At 32.2% G+C, this 16375-nt stretch overlaps 2 protein-coding genes across 2 annotated transcripts in view; one reads left to right on the top strand and one right to left on the bottom strand.

Annotated features, from left to right (window-relative positions):
* Positions 1-3940, bottom strand: part of patj (PATJ crumbs cell polarity complex component) — a 211853-nt gene extending 207913 nt beyond the window's left edge. The window contains 1 exon segment of the mRNA XM_059341129.1: positions 3899-3940. The gene's annotated coding sequence lies outside the window, so the exon portion shown is untranslated.
* A 1761-nt stretch (positions 3941-5701) lies between these two features.
* On the top strand, positions 5702-15550 carry tm2d1 (TM2 domain containing 1). Its single transcript, XM_059341443.1, has 7 exons — positions 5702-5881; positions 7254-7322; positions 8043-8151; positions 8369-8460; positions 10675-10748; positions 13191-13308; positions 15221-15550. Exons 1-6 carry the CDS (start codon positions 5740-5742, stop codon positions 13299-13301), a joined length of 597 nt encoding a protein of 198 aa, XP_059197426.1. The 5' UTR covers positions 5702-5739; the 3' UTR covers positions 13302-13308; positions 15221-15550.
* The last annotated feature ends 825 nt before the right edge of the window (positions 15551-16375 follow it).

Genomic DNA, 16375 nt, shown 5'->3' with positions numbered 1-16375 from the left:
AACTAATTATTCCAGACGGAGAACAATTAGAGACAGAACAGAGTCTGGAACGTCTCTGGAGAACCAACATTACACTGGATTTATGGAACATTTATCAGAAAACTCACAGACAAAACATCAAACATACTTTAAAACATGACTTCTATTAAAAAAAGTGTTCTTTTAGTTTCCATTTTGTTATTTTTATGGCTTATATAAAGCTGTTTTTAATAAATGTTTGTTTTTTGACAGTATCTCCAGACCGCTGCAGCTGATAACGTGTGTTACTAAACCGAACATGCTACAGACTTGACTGTATTCATTTTCTGCAGATTCAATATATTTTCATCAAAAACATGGGTCTCAAACTTGTGGCCCGCGGGCCAGTTGCAGCCCTTGTGACGATATTTTGTGGCCCCCACCTTGATATGAAAGTTTAATGTGAGTTTTATATGAATGGCACTTTACCGTGTTGTGTGTGGAAGGTCCCTTTAATTACTTTTTTTGGTAATTTTGTGCCAAAAAATACACAGCGTTACCAAAAAAGAAACAAAATTATTTTTAAAAAGACACAGAATGACCAAAAAAAGACACAAAATGACAGAAAAAACTAAATTACTTAAATAAGAAACAATATTACCAAAAAAAGACACAAAATTATTTTAAGAAAAGACACAAAATGACCAAAAAAATACACTAAATTACTTAAAAAAAGACACTAAATTACAAAAGACACAAAATGACCAAAAAATACACAGCGTTACCAAAAAAGACACAAAATTATTTTTTAAAATAAAGGCACAAAATGACCCAAAAAAGACACAAAATTATTTTTTAAAATAAAGGCACAAAATGACCCAAAAAAGACACAAAATGACCACAAAAATACACAAAATTATTTTAAAAAAGACACAAAATTATTTAAAAGACACAAAATGACAGAAAAAAACCTAAATTACTTAAAAAAGAAACAATATTACCAAAAAAGACACAAAATTATTTCTTTTAAAAGACACAAAATTACCAAAAACAGTAATTAAAGGGACCTTCCACACACAACACAGTAAAGTGCCATTCATATAAAACTCACATTAAACTTTCATATCAAGGTGGGGGCCACAAAATATCATCACGAGGGTTTCAATTGGCCCGCGGGCCGCCAGTTTGAGACCCATGATCTAGAACTTTAATTTACCACGTGTGTCAGTAAACAGGAACTACCAGCAGACAAAGACGTCTAAATACACCAGACTACATTTAAAAAATGGCACTTTAATATGCTGTTTATTATCATTAAACAAAAACAACCAAAGTCTCCTGACTAAACCAGACTATGTTTCAAAATGACCAAATCTAATTTACCATGTGAATCAGTAAAACAAACAGTCTTACTCCAAATTCCACTTTAAAAATAAATAAATGAATAAAATAATCTTTATTTATAGAGCACTTTTCAAAACACATGTTACAAAGACAAGTTAAAAACAGACAGACAACAGATAAACATAATGTTAGAGAATGACATAGTTCTGTGTAATTAAAAGAGAGTTCAAGAGAAGGTGAAGTTCAGGTCAAATCAGGAAAGGGCCTCCAATAAAAGTGTGTTTTAAAAAGAGATTCAAACCTTGTTCTCACTAACTAACTAGTCATTTACCACAAAAACTACCAGCAGCCAGTCTCCTGACTAAACCAGACTCCATTTATAAATCTATCAGTTTTAATTCACCGTGTGCATAAGTTAATAATTAAAACTGGCAGGTTAAATCTTCTGTCTGGACTCTGTTTATGATTATTGCACTTTAAATGTGTATCAGCTGAAACTAAAGCAGCTTTCAGTCTTCTGACTAAACCAGACTCCATTTAAAATCGTAGCATGATTAATTTGTTATGCACATCAGAAAAAAATAGCTCCAAGCAGCAAAAGTCTCCTGACTAAACCAGACTCCAGTTAAAAATTAAACACTTTTAATTTCTGTTTATTCTTAGTAAACATCAGCTACAAGGAGGATTTATTCTCAATTCAACTATCAAGCATCTGTTTTACCATGTGTACAATAACCAACATTTTAATGTGAAACTTTTACATATTACACTGATAAGTAAATTAAAGTGATTTGGCTTTGTGTTATTGGCCAATAATGAATAGGTGTATCATTTGAATTTCATAATATTGCATAATAAATTTAATTTCCCATTATCTGCCAATAAATAAGCAGTACTAATATGTATCGTACTTCCCTAATTTTATTCCTAAAAATGGCAAAAAATGATATTTTTTAATGGCTGTTTACAAACAATCAAAATATCTTTTAAATTAACTCTAAAATTTGTAGTAAATCATTTTTTAAAATCGCTCTAATATGTCCACAAAAGAAAACATTTTTTGAAGCTTTTATCCAATGTTCACATTATTGTGGCCATTTAAATAAAAACAAAAAAGGAAAAATTTTAGGGATACACACAGAATTTTGTGATCAAAATATTTAAAAACAAACAAACTATAAAACTACTAAATATGTCAATAAGATAAATCAAGATTTTTAAAGCTTTTATCCAATATTGTGGCCATTTATGCAAATTAGCACACATTTAATAAGATAATTCCTTTTAAACAGAAGATTTTAGAAAATTTGTAATAATGAAATTTTTAGAAAATAAATTAGGGATGCACACAGAATTATGTGATCAAAATATTTTTAAAATTAACTCTAAAAGAATGTGTAAATAATTTTTAAAAATTGCTCTAATATGTCAACGAAATAAAACTTTTTTTTGAACCTTTTATCCAATATTCACATTATTGTGGCCAGAGATTTTTTAGAAAATGGAATTTTAAAAATCAAGATCAATGATCAAAATATTTTTTAAATTAAAATTTAGTAAATCATTTTTAAAAATCGCTATGAGATGTGAACAAAAGAAAAGTTTTTTGAAAACCTTACTATGGACATTTTTGCAAACAACCACACATTTAATATGATGATTCATTTTATACATATCTCAACAAAATATTTTTTAGAATTTTTTTAATAACAAAATTATCTTAATGGAAGTGTCTGAATAAGTTTTAATGTGATATTTATTAGCTGAAATATGTTTTTAACCTCCTCCGTGCTGCGTTCAGGTGTCCGTCTCAGGTGAGAAAAAAAGCCTCGTTATCAAACTGTCAACTCAGCATTTATTATCAGGGCTTGTTGACACAGTGAGATGAGAGCTGAAGCTCCTTTATCAGCTCCACCAGGAGGGAAAACACACCGAACACATTCCACAACCTCAACAAGACACAGAAACTAAAAAAAACCTGAAAAAACAGAAACCAGAGTCTCACTTCAGCCTGAAATCTGCGCTCACACCTGTAAACTCACCTGAGGAACCAGGAAGCGAAACTCAAACAGCACAACAGGGAGGGAGGTGACACCATATGTGGAAACTAATCAAAAAATACATCTAGTCGGCTTCAAACTATATGAATAAACCACTTTTATCCTAATTTTAAGCTCATAAATCGGTTAAATCTGTTTCCAGCAGGTACAAGCCGCAACAGGTGCATCAAACTTTCAAAGAAAACAGAAGAAAAAAGCTCCTAAACCTGCTCAAACTTCTTTAAAAACACTTTAATAAATCAGCAGCAGGGTTGAACTGAACTCATCCGTGTTTTTATGAGTTTTAATGGATCTAAAACGACATTAAAACGACATTAAATCAACATTAAATCAACTTCTCCTCCATCAGCTTCACAGCGGCTAGCAGCAGGCTAACCTTTAGCTTCTCTGTTAGCTCATTAAACTGCGTCAGAAAAACACCGTTTCGTAATATTTAAAGCCGATAAACAGTCAGAAAATAAAGCGGACAGCCAGAGAAGATAAAACAGACAATAAACAGGTGAAAAAACAGGTTTTAAACTGGTGCAGAAACTCACATGAACTGGATCCAGTCTGGCACCAGTGTCACTTTAATGCTGCGTTCGAGTGCTGTCGGGAAAAAAAGGCTGCTAGTGAAAGTTTAGTGATTTGCAGAAAAAAACTATTTGTGTTCCTCCTCTGGATTAAAGTTACTGAGTATTTTTACTCAAGTATTATTATTTACTGCAGTTTTGAGGCACTTTTAATGTGCTTGTATTCCCATTTTTTGGTATAGAAAAAGTATATAATATATAGTAGAGCGGCAACAATTATTCGATTAATCAAACAAAAATCGATTATTAAATTAATTGTCAACTATTTTGATAATCGAATAATTGTTTTTTAGTTGGTTTTAAAGACAATAAGTCCAAATTCTCAGATTTCAGCTTCTTCAATGTGAATTTATATATATATATATATATATATATATATATATATTTTATTATTATCTTTATGACAATAAACTGAATATCTCTTTGGTTTGTGGACAAAACAAGAGATTTGAGGACGTCATCTTGTGGTTTTTATACATTTTATTGACCAAATAACTAATCGATTAATTGTTTAAATAATGGAAAGATTCATCGATAATGAAAATAATGGTTAGTTGCAGCCCTAATATTAAAAAAATATGAATCTTTTTTGTTTTTACAGAAAAAAAGTATGTATATATGAAAATAATACTAATACTAATATTTCCAGTAGTACACAAAGGGTTTAAAAATGTTTCCACATTTAAAAACTACAACATTAAAATACTCTTAAATAAATTAATACATTACTAAAACATATATATTTTTTGACAATGAAAAATATTTAAAATAAATCACAACCAGGAAAAAAAATAGTATATAAATATATATATATAAAATTATATATTATTTTCATATAAACCTATACTACTTTATGTAAAAACAAAACAAAATAAATTAAATTAAATTAAATATAAAACAATACATATTATGTACTTTTTCTGTACCATAAATAGGAAAACTGCAGTAATTTAAAAATACTCTCAAATAAATGAATAATTAATTAATAAAACATCTATCTTTTGACAAATAAAAACATTTAAAATAAACCACAACCATGATGTATATGTATATATAAATTGTATATTATTTTCATATATACATGTACTACTTTCTGTAAAAACAAAATAAATTAAATTAAATATAAAATAATGCATAATATATTATGTACTTTTTCTATACCATAAAATGGGAATGCAAGAAAACTACAAGTACTTGGAAACTGCAGAAATTTTTAAATTAGAGTAATTATGAATAGAACAGAGACAAAACAAATGTATCGTAAAGTTATAAAGTAGAAATAAAATTGTTGCGAATTAACTTAAAAATGTAATGATTCATTTTGCTCAATTTCTTTCATTAACACAGAAAATTTCCATTTAAATGTTTGTAAATTTACATTTCTGAATGTAGAATTTGGTGCAAATATAATTAGTTCAATACATGTTTTCTATATAATCAAAGCAACCAAATACAACTTTTTTTTTACAGTAAAAAGCAAAGTCTAAGAAAATGGTGTCATCTATAAAATATAAAAAGAATTTCAGATATTTCAGATATCACGTCATCTAAAATTACACATAATATTTACCATATTTATTAGAATTACATTTTATGGTGAAGACCAAACGGTCACACTTTCATATTTGTTTTATTTTTTTTATTTTTTTGTAGACACAAAACTGTTCACATGTCTTCAAAAATAAGTAAAATACATAAAGTATTAATAATAGATGCTAATAAATGAGAAAATAAATGTAAATCTCTGAATTCCCATTCCTCTGTGGGCCGTGAAAGCCCCGTCGTGTCACGTGACAGGCTCCAACATGGCGTCGTGCCGCAGACTGTTGTTGTGTTTACGCTCCGGGATGTTGTGGAGTTTGTTGTTTTCTTGTGTTTACTCTCCGCTGCAGCTCGTTCTGTCGGAGCAGCTCGACTCCTGCGACACTCTGCAGCTCGGACAGTATCCTTTAACGGCCGTCTGTTAGCGGGACGCTCTGATTTAACGGGACATTCTGACAGACGTTAAAGTGGCGGCTAACGCTAAGCTAGTTAGCCGCAGTTAGCTTAGCAACATTTAATGTTGATGTAAACAGTCAAAATATCAGATTTATATAAATATTAATACTGAGATATTAAATACTGTTACTGTAGTTTATTATGGACTGTTTCATTTTAGAATAATTACCTGATTTAAAGACAGGAAACAGCTAGAAGTAATACGTTTTTAACCTGCAGGAAAACAACAATATTAGAGTTAAATATTATTATTATTATTATTATTATTGTTATTATTATAGAGTTACTGCAGTATAAGTAATAATAAACAAATTTAAAATTACCCTGTTATAGTAAAACTAGTGTATTCAAAAATGTGATCACTTAAATGAAATTAAAGGTTTAAAACTATAACAAAATGTACAATTATATACGATATCATTACATTATTATTATTATTATACAAAAAGCAGGATTTTGTTTACTAACTCATTTATAATCATCTATTAACTAATAATATTTTTTTGTTTGTAAAAAAAAAATAGTGAGAAATGGAGCTAAACTTCAAAAATATTATAAATAATACATCACATTATTGATAATATATCAAAAATGCAGAATAAATATAAATAATAATAAATGGGGAAAAAAATTAAAATATTTAAACAATTTTATTTCACATAAATAGTACGAAATAAATAAACTATTAAACATTTAACAATATTACAACCACACAATCATTACAAATGAATTTTTAAAAAATCTGTAAAATTTTGTTAAAGTATTATAACTATAATAAAACGTACAATTATATACAATATCATTACATTATTATTACTCATGTATTAAAAGCAGGATTTTGTTTGCCTACTCATTTATAATAATCTATTAACTAATAATTTTTTGGTTTGTAAAAAAAAAAAAGAGAAACGGAGCCAAACATTAACAATATTATTAATAATACATCACATTATTTATAATATATTTAAAAAATGCAGAATAAATAACAATAATAAAAAGGAAGAAAAAAATATTTATACAAAATTTAATTCCAAATAAAAAGTTTAATATTAAAAATGAAAGCTATTAAAAAGCATTTAAACTATATTACAGCCCTTCGATCATTACAACTAAATTAAAAGTATTTTTATTACAAATTATAGATTCTGTTCTATAAACAAATTCAACTCGTTTCAGAGAAAACATTTTCAGAGTCAGTGAAGTTTTGAAGAATTTGTTTCTTGGAGCAGAATCAGCTAAAAATGATTCAGACAAACGGAAAATATCAAAATAATTGAGTGAGTCATCAGCTGGTTGGACTCCTTCACTCTCCCCATGTATCTGTGTAACAACCCAAAGATCGATGAGGCGACGCAGGAGCCGGAGAACTGCCGCGACATGACGGCGCTCGGTGAGTGATGATTTTTATTTATTATATATTATATTTATTTATATTTTATTAGACACTTCTGCAGGAAGCCTCATTAGAGCCTGTAAGAAGTTGGTTAGTTGGTTAGTTAAGAAGTTGGTTTGTTTTTTATGGCGTTTGGATCCAGTTTATTCATTTTTCTTTGTCATAATTAGTTTTCATCCACTCCGTTTTGTTTTTTTAACCTCATAATTATTGGCTAAATGTGTTTTACCGGTCTTGTCTTCTCTTGTTCTCTTGTTCTGTAATCACTGTAGTGCACAATCAAAAATCTTTTAAAAAATAAGAAGTTTGCCAACAAAAGAGAAGGAAACTACACCGACAAAGTTTATTTATTTTGTTATTAATGTCTACAAACTTCTGACTTCGTCTCAGAAACAAGATGATGCGATCTTGTTCAACTAAAGTTTCCCAGTGATGCGACATTGTCTGAAAAATAGTCAATCTTTGTCACGTTTTATTATTTTGAAGTTTAAAATCTAATAAGTTTGCATGCCTGACATTATAAAAACAGATATTTATACAGTAAAAAAAACAAACTACAAGAGAAAAAGAATGAACCATAAATAAAGGAAATATACTGATTAAACAGGGAAACAAACTGGTGAATGGAAATATTCTGTTTCTCTGATCAATGGCTGTCGTTCACCTGTGTCCTGTGTGTGTGTGTGTGTGTGTGTGTGTGTGTGTGTGTGTGTGTAGTGGAGTGCCTCCCAGCTCCAAACATCAGCTGTCGGCTCTCTAACGGGACGGAGTTCACCTTCAGCGGGTCGGAGGTGGGCTTCAACAAAACCATCCCCTGCAGGAACGTGTGAGTACACACACACACACACACACACACACACACACACACACACACTCAGGATAAACTGTCGGCTTCAGGGTTGAAATATCAGATTTTTTTGTGACTTCATTGCTGAAGATTTTATCAATGTTTTGACAAAAAAGCAACATAATAATATAATGTTTGATTGTGATAATGATCATTGTGTGTGTGTGTGTGTGTGTGTGTGTGTGTGTGTATGTAGGAGTGGTTATTCCTACAAAGTGGCGGTGGCGTTGTCTCTGTTCCTCGGCTGGCTGGGAGCCGACCGCTTCTACCTCGGATACCCGGCTCTCGGTAAATCTCTCTATGAAATATTATCTCTATGCATCTGATTCTGATTCTGTCAGATGATATTTTTGTCCTAGAAATTGTCTCGATAAATGATATTGTAATTTTAAGCCCAATTTATGCTTCTGATATAAGGATAATATAACAGAATTATAAGGCAAGCTCACTTTTTCAAAGAACTTTAAACTTTTCTTCAGAATATTCACACATGAATGTGAAAAAAAATATTCAAATCTCCTGAATAGATAAAAGCAGACAGCAGAAATTATGTTTTATTTTCTGTCTGTTGTGAAAACATGTTTAGGGTCTGCACCTGACAGCCAGTAAAATTTGGAATAAAAATCAGGATATTTTATGGAATAAAATCAGGATATTTCATGGAATAAATTCAGGATATTTTATTTAATAAAATCTGGATACTTCATGGAATAAAATCAGGATATTTTATGGAATAAAATCAGGATAATTTGTGGAATAAAATGAGGCTATTTAATGGAATAAAATAAATATATTTCATGGAATAAAATAAATATATTTCATAGAATAAAATAAATATATTTCATGGAATAAAATAAATATATTTCATGGAATAAAATCAGGATATTTTATGGAATAAAATCAGGATAATTTGTGGAATAAAATGAGGCTATTTAATGGAATAAAATAAATATATTTCATGGAATAAAATAAAGATATTTCATAAAATAAAGATATTTCATAGAGTAAAACCAGGATAATTCAAGGAGTAAAATCAGGATATTTTATGGAATAAAATCAGGATATTTATAACATAATTATAATGCAAGTACACTCAGTTAAAGATCAGTGAATTTAAAATTCTTAAGAATATTCACACATGAATATGAAATAAAAATAGACCTGTTCTGAATAAATAAAAGCAGAAATTATGTTTAATTCCTGTTAGCTGTGAAAACATGTTCAGGGTCAGGAACAACAATCGGTAAAACCACAATTATCCTTCTCATGTCCACATATTTTACCATCATGAGTCCTGATTGTTTTTATCCTGATTATTGAGATTTTATACGAAGAAGTTTGATGTTTTCTTCTATATTTTCAGCAGTCAGACTCTTGAGGAGCCTCCTAGTGGCCGTTAGAGGAGCTGCAGCTCACTGTTCTCTGTTCGTTCTCGTTTAGTTTGTCGATGTTTCTACATTGGTGGTTTTTTTCCTCGCCGCATGAATTCAAATTGAATTGAATGAGTCTTTGTTTGTGGCTGATCTACACACAACAGAGCATAATAAGCCAAAGAATAACAGTTATGATTACCACAACAAGGACGAGTTATTATCAGCACGCTGAGTCCTTCTTTTAATGAGACACCTGCAGCCGCACAAAGGCTGAGTGTGTGTGTGTGTGTGTGTGTGTGTGTGTGTGTCAGCTGCTCTACAAACACCTGGTCTGATCTGGCACAGGTCGGCGTCGGCACAGCCAGATTTATATTTTTCTGGAATATTAATTTTACAGCCGTGTTTTTGTGAAAGAAGCTCGAAACAAACAAACAAACAGCAGATTATAAGGAGATAAAATGATTTAACGGGGCTGTTAGCGCCTCCTGCAGGCTGCTGAGGTCATTAAAGTCTGCAGGGTTCATCCTCCGAGGAGCACGAATAACATCTGGATATTTTATGGAATAAATTCAGGATATTTTATTCTATTAAAAAAGGATATTTAGTGGAATTAAATCATGGTATGTAGTGGAATAAAAATTAGGATTTTTCACAGAATAAAATAGGATATTTTATGGAATAAATATCTTAAAAGTTCATTGAATAAAAATCTGAATATTTCATGGAATATAATCAGTATATTTCATGGAATAAATTCAGGATATTATTGAATAAATTCAGGATATTTCATAGAGTAAAATTAGGATATTTTATGTAATAAAATCAGGATATTTTATTGAATAAAATAAGAATCTTTTATGGAGTAAAATCAGAATATTTAATGGAATACAATCTGGATTATATGGAATAATATCATGATATTGCATGGGATAAAATCAGTATATTTCATGGAATAAAATCTGGATATTTTATGGAATAAAATCTGGATATTTTATGGAATAAAATTAGGATTTTTCATGGAATAAAATCTGGATATTAAAATGTGACTAAATTAGATAGAATGATGAATATTTTCCTTCCTGATCAAACTGACTGTTATATAATAATATGGACTCACTTTGTGTTTCAGGACTGTTGAAGTTTTGCACCGTTGGTTTCTGTGGAATCGGAACTCTGATCGACTTCATCCTGATCGCCATGCAGGTCAGTCCCAAACCACCAGGACCCGGTCTGGTACTGGTCTGAGACTGGTCTGGTACTGGTCTGATACTGGTCTGATCCTGGTCTGATACTGGTCTGATCCTGGTCTGAAACTGGTCTGATCCTGGTCTGAAACTGGTCTGGTACTGGTCTGGTACTGGTCTGATACTGGTCTGATCCTGGTCTGATCCTGGTCTGATCCTGGTCTGATCCTGGTCTGGTACTGGTCTGGTACTGGTCTGGTACTGGTCTGGTACTGGTCTGGTAATGGTCAGGTTCTGGTTGAAAAACAGATATTCAGGTCTTTGTATATCAGATTTCTCACGTTTCTTCCAGAAGAAATATTTCATCTGATGAGCTTTAAACTGGTGTTTTAGTGAAATAGTGTCACTTATATTGTTGGGCAGCATTTAATACATATTATATTATTTAATTTAGCAATTAACAGATTTAATTTATGGATGGAAACTGAAGAATCTGACACCAGAGAACGGTTGGAATTTTTGCTTGTTTAAGACATAATTGAGGTTTGAATTGGTTTGAAAAGCATGTTTTATTTTAAAAGAAACAAAAAAGCTACATGTTTTTTTTAATTTTCCAAGTTGCATTTCTTTCTTTCTTTCTTTTTCTGATTTCTGTCATTCTGACAGTGTTATTCTGCACAAAAACATGTCGGAGTTGTTCTCACTTCTAGCCATGATTGTACTGATTCCACAGAGCTGCAGGACTTAGAGATTTATAGAGATTTTAAATATTGTAGTTAAATACAAGGAGACAGAGAGGAAAATGTAAAACAAAGAAAAGAAAAAAAAGGAGTAAAAATAACGTTCTGAATCGTCTTGTTGGGGTTGAGAGGGTTAAAGATGGAGAACAGGAAGAAAGAGCTTCTGGACTGTTTGTTGAAACTGATCACAGAACACACACACACACACACACACACGTTCTTGTTTCATGTCCTCTTGGAGTGACACCTGTGATGAAGCTGCTGGTTTCTTGGAGGATCCATTTCTATCAGCTTCATGTTTTAGCAGCTAACTGGCTGGTGGGGGGGCAGCAGGGGGGTGGGGGGGCAGCAGGGGGGCGGCGGCTGAATAAATAAATGAAGTGATGAATAAAGAGGCGTGGGCCTTGTGATTATTATTTTCCTCCACCCGTCTGCAGGATGAATGATGCTGGTTGTCCTAATGGACGGAGACAGACGGATGGAGGAGGAGGCAGGAGGTGAAGCTCCCATCGCTCCTTCCTCCTCAAACGTTTTAGATAATAGAGGCTGCAGATCCATCACCGGGGGTCCGAGGGGGTCTGAGGGGGTCTGAGGGGGACGGACCACTCGCTGATGCAACCTGTCACATGTTCCACTGAGTGGAGAGTCAACAGGAGTTCATTTAATCTGGAACGTCCTGCAGCATTATTTAACATAAAATAAACCCAAACCACCTTCAGCTCTTTTTAAACCAGAGTTAATGGATAAAGTTGATGCAGGAGTTTGATAGAATGAGCGTGACTCAAAGTCAAGTTACTTTAAAAATCAAGCTCAGCACATACAGTCATGGAAACAATGATTAGAGCAGCCGTTTTCTTCAGTTTCTTGTTCATTTTAATGTCTGGTTCAACTAAAGGTTCATTTGTTTGGACAAATATAATGATAAGAACAAAAATAGCTGATAAGAGTTTAATTTAAGAGCTGATATCTAGACATTTAATATGGTTTATTCATAATGATTTTGGTTATTATCAAGAAGTGTCTTTTTTTGGTAATTTTATGTCTATTTTTTTTGGTAATTTTGTGTCTTTTTTTTAAATAATTTTGTGTATTTTTTAAGTAATTTAGTGGGTTTTTTTCAGTCATTTTGTGTCTTTTTTTCTGTCATTTTGATACTGCCTCCAGCGGGCCCCAGGTAATTTGAGTTTGAGACCCCTGACGTAGAGAGACCTGACGGCTGCAAACAGCATCTCAGTCAGGACACTCAAAGTTAAAAGTCTCTATTTTAACAATAATCCTTCTTTTCACTACCGTAGCAAAGAGAATCAGGAATTTTAATATCATGGAGTGAAACCAAACATATCGTATCCTTCACTATTATACCGGTATATTTTTTTAATGAGATTTCTAACCTCTAGGTCACAGACTGCCCTCTTTACACTACATTCTAGATTCATGATTGATTTTCAATCAAGAATATCGTTATTGCAAAAACACCCTGAAATATTTTAGGACCATATCACCCAGCCTTATTGTGGCGTTACTGGTTTGTGTTTGTGTTGCAACATTTCATGCAAAGATGATTTAGATGATAATAAAACATTAAAACAGGAAGTCAGATCTGTGCACAAACAAACATTCAGTCCTGTCTTCAGGTTCCTCCTCTCTGTAAGTTCACCTGTGTATAAACCTCACCTGTCTCTTGTTTTTATCTAACCCTCACCTGTCTGGTGTCTCTTTAGATCGTGGGTCCAGCTGACGGATCAAACTACATCGTGGATTATTACGGCGCCCGTCTGACTCGTCTGTCCATCACCAACGAGACCTACAGGAAGCCTCACCTGTCCCTGTGAACCACACGTGAGTTGTCCCTCTGTTTGTTGTTGTGTTTCAGTTTTAGACATAAATCTCTGAATTATGATTCAGTTTTTTCCCAAAGTCTGCTGAGGTCTGAGGAGGACGTATGGAGCTCATGTTTTGGGCTCCTCCCACAAGAAAATGTTGAGTTTTTAAATTACAAATAAGCAATTTCACATCATTCAAGATTATTATTATTTCCATATCTGTCTACAAAAGTACAGAAAACGTAGAGCAGATAATAAACAAACTACACCAAAAGTATTCTAGACAAAACTGAATGGGACGGCTGAAAAAAAATGAGCGAAAAAGAACAATAATTTGAGATTTTTAAACGTCTACTTCTCCGGCATAATTTCACCCAGAGACTCCATTTAAACTTTAAACAGTAGACACAAGTCTTGTGTATCGGTGTATTAATCCACGTTTCGATAGGTCATATAGTTTTTTATCAATGACCATGATTTTTTGGAGAAATTCTGAGATTATAATGTGTCAGAGTGTGTGACATCATGGCTCAGAGTGGGAGAAGTGGTCTGAAATTGTCTCAAAGATTTTTTTTAATTACAAATAAGCAATTTCACATAATTCAAGATTATTATTATTTCCATATCTGTCTAAAAATGGATATAAAACGTAGAGCGGATAATAAACAAACTACACCAAAAGTATTATAGACAAAACTTATTCAAGAAATCCACTGAGACAAACTACAACTGTTGGATCTGACGAAAGTTATTCAGTTAGTTGTGATGTTCTCCAGAGATTTAACAGCCCAGCTCCTGTAGCTTCATGTCATTTAAACTATATCAGTGCTGAAACATGTTCAGACTGAAAACAGATAAAAAAGGAGCTGCAGCGGTGAAACATAAAACCCAGGACAAGAAAACGGCCTCAAAATGTGTCAGAAGTGAATCAAATGTAGAAAAACAACAATCTGCAGTTGAAAAGTTGAACTTCACAGTTCAAGGTTACACACACACACACACACACACACACACACACTCTCTCTCTCTCTCTCCTCTCGTGGGACGGACGGTTAAATATCAGAGTCAGTCAACATGAGGAAAGTTTCTCTGGAATTAATTATATTTCAAAATTCATAGAAACAACCAGAGAGTGGAGGCAGTATCAAAATCATTTTTTTAAAAAGACACAAAATGACCCCCAAAAAGACAGAAAAAAACTAAATTGCTTAAAAAAGAAACAAAATGACCAAAAAAAGACAAAAAAGAAACAAAATTACTAAAAAAAAAAAAAGAGACACAAAAAGAAACAAAATTACTAAAAAAAAAAAGACAAAATTATTTTTAAAAAGACACAAAATGACCAAAAAAAGACACAAAATTACTTAAAAAGGACACAAAATTACCAAAAACAGTAATTAAAGGGACCTCCCACACACAACACAGTAAAGTGCCATTCATATAAACTCACATTAAACTTTCATATCAAGGTGGGGGCCACAAAATATCGTCACAAGGGCCACAATTGGCCCACGGGCCGCCAGTTTGAGACCCATGTGCTAGACATTAATACTCATTAATGTTATTAATAATCAGATAATATGGTATTATCTATTATACAGTAACACTGCAGTGAAAATCTGCCTTTACAGAGTCAGACTGCCACTTAAACTGAACTTATTTTATTTTTTTGATCATCTTTTAAGCATTTAATAAACTATTAATATAATCTTTTGTTGTGTTTAAGTTCTGTTCATTCTGAAACATGATTACAAATATTTATTTCCCCTGAAACCTCAGCAGCTCTTTAATCTGATTTCTGTGATACTGACATTAACTTATTCTCTGTTTCTTCTTCATGTTTCACAAAAAAACAAAACTACAAACGTGTTGATAAAAAGAAACAATATGAAACATTAAATCCAGATGTTTCTTCTGTCTGATTTCAGGTGAACACACAGAACTCTGCAGAGATTCACTAAAGTTTGGAAATGTTTCAGAATAAAAGTGCCATGAATAGAAGGGTGACGATCAGAAGACATTAAAGCTCCTTCAGCATGTTTCCTCTCTGTCAAACTGTTTCTCCTGACAGGAAGATCCAGATGTTTCCAGCTCACCTTACATCCTCACATCTGTCCAGCTGCTCACTCTACTGGTTTTTATTCCTCGTATGATTTTGCTGTAATATATATTGAGGCTTTGCTGCTGTTTTGTCTTTAAGTTATGATGTTTTTCCATGAAAACAGTTTGTAAATAAAGTTTCTTTTGGTATAAATCCACATTTGACTGATTATTAAATGTTATTATATTATTAAGAGCGTCTGGATCATTCAGTAGCTGTTGGAACACCTTTTTGGTTATTTTAGATGTTTCTTATTTGTACTTTTTAAATATAATAATTCATCAGGAAGCTTCAGAACGAAATAATGAAAACTAGAATAGAAGAATTTGTTGGTTAAAAACGTGTTCTGGTCCTCACTAAGTACAAGAACACACACACATTCTTGTACTTCTGTCTTTGTGAGGACCCTCATTGGAATAGTGAATTTTTCATTCGTTTTAGTTTTAATTTCAATTTCGTTATGAATTTTTGTTCAAATTCAGTTATTGAAGGAAGTACAACACACACACACACAGTCATAGACACACACACATTCTTGTACTTCTATCTTTGTGAGGACCCTCATTGGAATAGTGAATTCCCTAGCTCCTTACCCTAACCCAACCTTCATCACCACTAAATGCCCAACCCTAACCCTAACATAAACCTAATATTAACTTTGGCCCTAAAATAAAGTCTGAACTCTCAAAAAGCCTTTAAAGAAGTGAGGACCGGCCGAAATGTCCTCACTTTGCAAAAATGTCCTCACTCTGTTGGTTAAAAACGTGATCCGGTCCTCACTATGTAGGAAGTACAAGAACACACACACACACACACACACACACACACTTGTACTGCTATCTTTGTGAGGACCCTCATTGGAATAATGAATTTTTCATTCGTTTTAGTTTCAATTTCGTTGTGAATTTTTGTTTTCAAATTCAGTTATGTAGGAAGTACAAGAACACACACACACACACACACACACACACACACACACTGT

This window comes from Centropristis striata, chromosome 9, assembly GCF_030273125.1.
Source record: "Centropristis striata isolate RG_2023a ecotype Rhode Island chromosome 9, C.striata_1.0, whole genome shotgun sequence".
NCBI classification, from domain to species: domain Eukaryota; kingdom Metazoa; phylum Chordata; class Actinopteri; order Perciformes; family Serranidae; genus Centropristis; species Centropristis striata.
Note: the sequence above shows the minus strand (reverse complement) of the source record. Positions and strands in the feature narration are given on the sequence as shown.

What these genes read in the sequence shown, in the direction of transcription:
- tm2d1 (XM_059341443.1), top strand. Translation starts at nt 5,740, where the DNA reads ATGGCGTCGTGCCGCAGACTGTTGTTGTGTTTACGCTCCGGGATGTTG. An exon ending in CCGCGACATGACGGCGCTCG is followed by an intron (nt 7,323 to 8,042) that starts GTGAGTGATGAT and finishes GTGTGTGTGTAG; the next exon opens with TGGAGTGCCTCCCAGCTCCA. An exon ending in CCTCGGATACCCGGCTCTCG is followed by an intron (nt 8,461 to 10,674) that starts GTAAATCTCTCT and finishes TTTGTGTTTCAG; the next exon opens with GACTGTTGAAGTTTTGCACC.